The sequence below is a fragment of the Mus musculus genome, chromosome 12, assembly GCF_000001635.26.
Source record: "Mus musculus strain C57BL/6J chromosome 12, GRCm38.p6 C57BL/6J".
Taxonomy (NCBI): Eukaryota; Metazoa; Chordata; class Mammalia; order Rodentia; family Muridae; genus Mus; species Mus musculus.
In genome coordinates, this window is record NC_000078.6 from 91,532,429 (window position 1) to 91,541,391 (window position 8,963).

General features: G+C 44.6%; 1 protein-coding gene and 1 long non-coding RNA gene across 2 annotated transcripts in view; one reads left to right on the forward strand and one right to left on the reverse strand.

Moving 5' to 3' along the window:
- Tshr (thyroid stimulating hormone receptor) overlaps positions 1–8,081 on the forward strand; it is a 139,517-nt gene extending 131,436 nt beyond the window's left edge. The window contains exons 9-10 of the mRNA NM_011648.5: positions 1,461–1,649; positions 4,743–8,081. Of these exons, the coding sequence (NP_035778.3) occupies positions 1,461–1,649; positions 4,743–6,156 (1,603 nt within the window). The 3' untranslated portion in view covers positions 6,157–8,081. The remainder of the gene's footprint in view (positions 1–1,460; positions 1,650–4,742) is intronic.
- Gm40541 lies at positions 2,341–4,320 on the reverse strand. Its single transcript, XR_872910.2, has 3 exons — positions 3,997–4,320; positions 3,586–3,905; positions 2,341–3,282 (listed from the first exon to the last, which is right to left on the reverse strand). It is a non-coding gene; the product is annotated as a predicted gene, 40541 (long non-coding RNA).
- Positions 8,082–8,963: the final 882 nt, after the last annotated feature.

Here is an 8,963-nt window from a genome sequence, read left to right on the forward strand (position 1 = left end):
AACTCTCACTGTGTTGGCTTGGCTGTCCTGAAACTTACGTTCTGAAACATAGCCTGGTTATGTAGACCAGGCTGGCCTAGAACTCTTAGGAGATCTGCCTGTTTCTGCCTTCCATGTGCTAGGATTGAAACATGTACTACCACTCCCATCTTCTAGTACATATTTTAAATATAAATATAAAAGCCTTAGAGAGGGAAGGCCTAGTGACTATTTTTATTGATGAAATTAAAAGGACAGAGATGATGGGCTAAATATTCATGTCTTTATTCAAGTTATTTTTCAGTACAAGAAAAATTATCAACAAGACACATAATCTCTCAGAGAAGCAGGGAAGGAGTAGGGGACAGGCAGGAGGGGGCTGTGATTGAAATGTAAAGTGAATGGATAAATAAATTAATAGGAAAAAAGTCATACAACCAACACTCTTTGGGACTGAAGAAGAGAGAATTGCTACATCAAAGCCCCCCCAAAAACCCATCCTACTTTAATAACTAACATTAATATACAACTCATAGCTCTACTACATTCCCCTTCCATGATTTGCAGAAGAAATTTTCAGATCATATTTTCAGATTAATAATTATCTTTTTTCATAGGAATATACTTATAGTCTTCTAAAAAGAATCTGTATTTGTGGGTTTTCTTAGCTATGACCTGCGATACTATTAAATTTTTAGGGTCTGCACTTACTGGGGAGTATTTTCATAATATAGAGTCTGATCCCTATCAAAGGAGTAGTTTATGTGTCTACAGACCTCACACACCCATAGACACACACACACACACATGCACACGTACAGGCACACAGCAAAGAGTGATAAGAGTTTAGGCGCCATTGACTTTGTCCGATTTATATTTTGTTTCTGGAGATCTTTAGTTGTACGATGTCATTTTACAAAGTAAAGTTCACATCCCTCCCTGATTCTAAGAGTTTACAGAGAGAATAAAATTTTTGTGGATTTGGGTGATTAAATGTAAGAATTCCACTCGGCAAAAGCCAGGCAGTGGTGGTGCATGGCTTTAATTCTAGACTGGTAAGATGGCAGGTAAAAACCACTTACCACATTAGCCTGAAGACCTGAGTTCAATCCCCAGAATCCATGGAAAGCCAAAAGGAGAGAGCCAACTCCATCAGACTATCCTCTGACTTCCACATGCATATCACGGTGTGTGTATACTGGAAAACACACACACACTCACACACAAAATACATACACACAATAATGACTTATTAAAAAATTTTAAAAACAGCAGTTCCTTGTAACCTTGATTTAGAACTCATATCTGCTGTAGGCCACTGCCTACAGGTAGTGATTTCAGATTCCATAGTCAATAGCAGAAAGGAACTTGTCACCTCCCCATTAATCTCAGAACCGTTTGACTGGAGGAAAGAGGACAAGGACAAGAAGGGCCTTGTCTGCTCACTGCCTGTCTCTGTTGTTCTCTTCTCCATACCTCAGAGATGTGTCTTCCACCAGCGTCACTGCCCTTCCTTCCAAAGGCCTGGAGCACCTCAAAGAACTGATCGCAAAAGACACCTGGACTCTCAAAAAGCTCCCGCTGTCGTTGAGTTTCCTCCACCTCACTCGGGCTGACCTCTCTTACCCGAGCCACTGCTGCGCTTTTAAGAACCAGAAGAAAATCAGGGGGTAAGTAGCAGGCACCTGGGATAGCCAAGGAGAGCCCATGATGGGAGATGGAGTCATTCATAGATTTGGAAAAGAATGTGATTTGAAGCCCAGGAGGGAAAGAGCTGCAAGCATCCACATGAGCAGGAAACCCATGGGCCTAACTAACGGTTGTGGGGGCAGATGAGAAACAAGGCCAACATTGTTGGATTGCTGTGGAGAAAGAGGGACAATAAGAGATGACACCACAGAGACAAGGTTCACTTGTCTAGGGTGTATAGAGTTTGAGGTGGGCTTGGCTTGAATCCCAACCCCATCTGCTTCTAACTGGGTTATCTCAGCCTACTTATTTGACTACTCTGAGCTTTTAAGGATCAAGCTCATCACATTGCCATCCATAGGGGGGTTAAGAAGGTGAAGAGGTTAAATAGAAACGCTTGGAATTGAATGGCTGGAATGTAACAGGTAAAGCATATTAACTGTGACATGTTATTTCACTATCTGGCTGTCTACGAGACTGCTGAGGAGAGACTCATTCCCTCGCACTTTACACTCGCAGCTGTTCCTGATTCTTGCTCTGACCTAGTTCCCCTTTTATGTCTTGGGTCACCTCCGGTTTTAACCCGGCCTTCATTTTCTATTTCTGTCTCCTTTAGTTTCTACACAATTATCCACTAGATGACTCTCTACACTCATAATTTTAACCAGCTAATAAAAAAATCAGGACCTAGTCATAGAGACAGATGCAAATTGGAAGGTTGCAGAGCTGGGCGAGTGGGAGCATCAAGGCCATGCTAAGACATGGTGTTGCAATCAGGTGCTGCACTAATGCTGCTTGACACTGAGTGGGAAGGATCGGGGATGAATGCATAGATACAGTGGACCCCCCTGATGGGTGTGACTCCAGTAAGATAGAAGAAGACTTACACCTTCCCAGTCCCACATGACGTATCTACAACATAAGCCCTGTACCTAACTAAGGCTCAGGGATCTCTGAGGACGAACGGATGGAAAGATTATAAGACCCAGAGGAACGGAGAGTCTACGGAGAAACTGTGTCTCCTAGGAATGTCAAAAGCTACATCCAGGGAGTCTCACCAACATGACTACCCAAATGTGAGAAGAACAAGGCCAATAACAATAGAAATGTAATGTTTGTGTGGGGAAAGCCCATAGGCCTCAACTCTACACAGGGAAAAACAGGTAACCAAGCAACTCTGAGAGTCGGAGAAATAGCGTTCCCAGGGAAGAACGCACCAATTTGTTATCCATCACCAAATGGTCAGCCCTAAAATACATGCAAACAATACTATATAGGCTGGGCAGGTTGTATTATGTATTTAGGAATACACACACACACACTGCTACAAACAACAACAACAATTATTGAAAAAAGAGTCATGAATTTAAAAGTGAGCAAGGAGGGTATATGGTAGTTTGGAGTGAGGAAAGGAAAGGGGGAAATGATATAATTATATTATAATCTCAAAAACAAATTGGAAAGGTCAAGTCCTATTTCTATCAGATATACCTGTGTGCTGTGGCCATTTTTGCATTTGTTAGCAAATACTTAATGAACATCTCTTACGTGCCTGGCACTATCCCGGCTCCATCTGGCATATGAGGTGGCTTCTTGCATGTAGCTTGTAATCTACTGGAGGAAGTCGACATAGAAAGAAAAGTCAGTCAGGGTTGTGAAGGGATAAAACCACAGGCGCTGGGGGGGGGGGCGGTACAGAGGAGGGGGTATTCAAGGAAGCCAGGAAAAACCCCTATGAATAAAAGCAGCATATGTTTAAATTTTAATAATGTCTAGAGGCGGCCACGAGTTTCTAGGCAAAGGAAGTGTGGAGTTCTGGAACTCAGAATAGGAGTAGTGTTAACAGCAAGTGCAAATACAGAGAAGGCACAGCCCCTGCTCCCAGTACTACCATAACATCTTGGGAAAGGCACTTACCTATTCATTCAACACTCTTGTTCCATTCACAAATGGAACCAAGTTTCACAGATCTGTCCAACATGGCACAGTTAGTAACTTAGCCATGCTCTAAGTTGGTTCTTGTGTCCATCCTTCTTGATCATGACTCTTCTTGAAGTGACTCAAGATGAGGAGAAATAAGATCAGTGTCGCTGGTCACAGTAAGAAAGGTGAGGTCATATAAACAGATGTAGGAAAGATGGCTCAAAGAGAGGCTTGCTGCCAAGTCGGATGGCCTGAGTCCCACCCTTGTCGCCACGGCAGAGTGGGAAGAAGAGATCGGACTCTCACAAGTTGCCCTTTTGAAATTAAAAAATTATAAACAAGTGTCATGGAGGATTTACCAGTGTGTGCTTAGAAAATATTAAGTTACCCAGAAGTAAAATTTACCTGAAAAGGCCGTGCCTCAGACCCGAGTCTAAGATAAGTTGCATACGTGTAAGATAAGGACGTGAGGAGTCCTGCTTACAAGATGAATTAGAATTCAGATCCACCAGAGGATGTGTTTCTTTAGAACTCACTCAGAAAGAGCCCGACTTCTCATCAGAAAAAGCAAAAAAGACAATGGCCTTGGCTGTCACTTGATAAGACAGCAAAGCTGGTTTGTTTAACAGAGAGCCAGTATGTGTGACACTCAGTGTAATCTAAAAGATAACCCAAAAAACTTCAGCTATGCTTTCTTGCTATAAAACCTACCTAATCGCTCAGAAAATGTAGCTTGGCACGGGAGCCTAAAAAGCCACCTGCACATGAAAGCATATGTAAGATTCCCCCGTTACACATCAAGCTGGCAGGCTGTGGAGGATTTCTGTTGGTGGCTGGAATCCAACGGGCCTAGCTGGACTCTGGATGTATGATGTTTTTCCTAAGGGGTTCTCATTAATTTTTGAAGTGCCTGGAGTGACTTCTGATTAGCAAAGTTTAATTCTGCCACGTTGACCTTCATGCCACACTGGTGCACGGGCACATAATAAATTAAGTAACCAGTTTTTAATGATGTAGTCAGGCCTGACGAGACCCTGCAGAATTCATCACACCATGAATATCAAAATAAATAACTTGTATATCTTCCCAAGGGTCAAGGGGATCAAGGGTGAACTTTAAGCAATCGGTGACTCGTCTCTGCTACCTTGCAGAATCCTGGAGTCTTTGATGTGTAATGAGAGCAGTATCCGGAACCTTCGTCAAAGGAAATCAGTGAACATCTTGAGGGGTCCCATCTACCAGGAATATGAAGAAGATCCGGGTGACAACAGTGTTGGGTACAAACAAAACTCCAAGTTCCAGGAGAGCCCAAGCAACTCTCACTATTACGTCTTCTTTGAAGAACAAGAGGATGAGGTCGTTGGTTTCGGCCAAGAGCTCAAAAATCCTCAGGAAGAGACTCTCCAAGCCTTCGAGAGCCACTATGACTACACGGTGTGTGGGGACAACGAGGACATGGTGTGTACCCCCAAGTCGGACGAGTTTAACCCCTGTGAAGATATCATGGGCTACAGGTTCCTGAGAATCGTGGTGTGGTTTGTCAGTCTGCTGGCTCTCCTGGGCAATATCTTCGTCCTGCTCATTCTGCTAACCAGCCACTACAAATTGACCGTGCCGCGGTTCCTCATGTGCAACTTGGCCTTTGCAGATTTCTGCATGGGGGTATACCTGCTTCTCATTGCCTCTGTAGACCTGTACACACACTCTGAGTACTACAACCACGCCATCGACTGGCAGACGGGCCCTGGGTGCAACACGGCTGGCTTCTTCACTGTTTTCGCCAGTGAGTTATCAGTGTACACACTGACGGTCATCACCCTGGAGCGATGGTACGCCATCACCTTCGCCATGCGCCTGGATAGGAAGATCCGCCTCAGGCACGCGTACACCATCATGGCTGGGGGCTGGGTTTCCTGCTTCCTTCTCGCCCTGCTCCCGATGGTGGGAATCAGCAGCTATGCCAAGGTCAGCATCTGCCTGCCAATGGACACCGACACCCCTCTTGCACTCGCATACATTGTCCTCGTTCTGCTGCTCAATGTTGTTGCCTTTGTTGTCGTCTGTTCCTGCTATGTGAAGATCTACATCACGGTCCGAAATCCCCAGTACAACCCTCGAGATAAAGACACCAAGATTGCCAAGAGGATGGCTGTGTTGATCTTCACTGACTTCATGTGCATGGCGCCCATCTCCTTCTATGCGCTGTCGGCACTTATGAACAAGCCTCTAATCACTGTTACTAACTCCAAAATCTTGTTGGTTCTCTTCTACCCCCTCAACTCCTGTGCCAATCCGTTTCTCTATGCTATTTTCACCAAGGCCTTCCAGAGGGACGTGTTCATCCTGCTCAGCAAGTTTGGCATCTGCAAACGCCAGGCCCAGGCCTATCAGGGTCAGAGAGTCTGTCCCAACAATAGCACTGGTATTCAGATCCAAAAGATTCCCCAGGACACGAGGCAGAGTCTCCCCAACATGCAAGATACCTATGAACTGCTTGGAAACTCCCAGCTAGCTCCAAAACTGCAGGGACAAATCTCAGAAGAGTATAAGCAAACAGCCTTGTAAAGGAAAGGCTACGCTAGTCACAGTGAGACTTACAAAAGGCTGGTTTCTTGAACATGCGTTCCAGTCCCGTGACATGTGAACACATAGGTTCATGCAGGTGATGATTCATAGGGTCAGAGTTCATCTCTAGAAAGTATTGCCTCTAAGAAGGAAGAGACGCTATCAGCATATCTGAGTCCTAGGTGATATGACAATCGCCTATGCTCGCTGGGAGATTTGCTTGTTGCTTGTCTATGATGCCATGCAACATGTTCCACAGACACCAGTTGAACCATTCCCACATCTTGCTTCTCCATTTTATGTAGTGTTTTATACTAAAGACTCAACAACTGGCCAGTGTTCATCATACTCCATATTAGCACCCCTGAAAGAACCAAAGAAATGTTTTTATTCCTTAAAAATAAAATGCCAAGGTAAAATCTGGACTGTTAATAAAAAAAGATTAAATAAAATTAAATAAATAAATAAAATGCCACACTTGGAAGGTGGAGGTAGGGGAATCCAGTTCATACTTAGCCACATAGAGAATTCCAAGCCAACTTGTGCTACCTGAAGCTCCACCTCAAGCTACCAAAAGAAGCCTGGAAAGCCAAACATATAGATGTCACATAATTGCTTTTATTAAACTGAAAAAAAGAGCACGTCTAGTTTTGAGAGGTTTTTCTTTGTTTTTCTTCCTTAGACTCTGAATCAATCATCACCAGGCTCTGCCTGCCGTGACCCAGCTGTTACACGCTGACTGGAGAAACTGCCAAGGTTTCAGCTTTTGTGGCTGAGCAAACTTAAGAATTATCTTCTCATATAAAACATGAGCTCCGGGAGAGATTTCTAAGGACCACATGGGAATGAGGACAGGGCACACTTGGCCACGTGTTGAATAAGACAACTATATACCAGTTAACTTGTCGGGCTTTGAGCAAGTCTCTGGACCTCTAAATTCTGTAGAAATGGGGGGATTTGATGCCCTCTTCCATTAAAAAACAAAAACAAAAAAACCTAGGTATATATCCCCCTCAAAAGATATGTGTGACAAAGACAAAGAAAACACTACTTAAGTAGACTCGGTTTTTTCTACCTTGTGACGCTGCTGTCTACTTCTTTTAGGAACCAGGACATGTGACCCAAGATGCTTTTTCTTTATTTCATTCTGATCATCGTGTCTGAACCAAAAGTTCTATTGAGTGACTGACTATGTGGAGCCAGATCCTAACTATTCATCTAAATTATTGTATCTATACTACTGTCAAGTCCAAGACATACTGGAATTTATATAAACTGTTAATAATACAGCCCAGCTCATGTGGTGCACGCCTTTAATTTCAGCACTGGGGAGGCAGAGGCAGGTAGATCTCTGAATTTGAGGCTAGCCTGGCCTAAGACAGCCAAGTGTACACAGAGAAACCCTGTTTCAAAGAAAAAAACAAAACAAAATAGACTACTAATAGAGTTAATATGTGACTATGTAGGCTCACTTTCAAACATTTAACTCGTTCTTCTTCTTTTTTTTAAGCTCTCCTGGGCTCACACCACACTAACACTGTCAAGAGAGAAATCTCTTTACTGACACTGCCAGTCCCTTCTAACCCTGCCAGTCACTGACATAAAACATGTGTGTCCCAAGAGTTGCCTTGCTTCAAACAGGAACTGCATCTCCAGGTGTACCCTCCAGGTAGCCAGTCTGGTCAGGCTCTTTACCACATTGTTACGGAGTCCCCAAGCAGATCTGGCATGCTCTTCTCAGTGCTCATGAGCCAAAGCAGGAACTATAAGGGGCTCGCCACTTTCAGCCTATGAAGTAGGGTTTATGGGTCACCTGACATGGCTCCTATCTGCCTGGCCTGGGACTCTGTCACGGTCTCACAAGCACCGGCTTCCCCAGCAGTTCACGTGTAACTACTGAAATTAAATAACTGTGCTACCCTGTGGCATCTGCTTCTCTCCTATGACATTTCAAACGTCACCTCTGGACAGATAAAGAGTTTCGTCTTGAGTAGCTGGTCTACTGCTTTGAAAACAAAGTCCTAGAAGAGTGACTTCAACAAAATCGCAATTAAAATTCAAATTGACAGCATGACATATGACGGTTCTCCCTGTAGTAAGGTCTATAGGATTTTTTTTTTTTAATTTTGCCAATTTCTTTTGAGGTTAACATTGCGTGTGTGTGTGTGTGTGTGTGTGTGTGTGTGTGTGTGTGTGAAAAAAGCTAAAAGGGAACAGCTGCTGTAGCAGTGGGGAGATTGAGCCCCCCCCTCACCTGGGCAATACAATCGAGCTGACCTGGACATGTGGGCTGCAGGTGAGCTGGCCCAGAAGACATGGGTGTAGAAGAGCTGGGCCTGCCTCTTGTCTTCTGTGCATGCAGTGGCATAGACTAGGGAGAGATGTCCTTCTCCCCTCCCTTATCACTTGTCACCTATGGCATGAAGAAGAGCTGTCCCCAAAGACGTGAGAGTAGGGGTGTTGGCCCTGTCACTCACTATCTGCAACACTCTGGGGAGCAGGCCCTACACCTTGCCTGGGCAGCAGGGTAGAGCTGGTTATGGGGGTTGCTGGTGAGCTAGCTCTGTGGGCAGGAGAGCAGGAGAGCCACTGGACTGCCCAGCTCAGATACCACTCAGCCGCAGATCCAGGGCTTTGACTTGGCTCACCCCAACATCTACCCCATCAGTAAACTGCTGGAGTACATGAAGGGGCAGTCCTACACATCCAAAACTACAAGCTTTCCATGACACAGAGCAACAACAGGATGTCCAAACGGTCCCGAGTCTGAGCTCCTATGAGACATGTACACTCCCAGCACTGGGGGA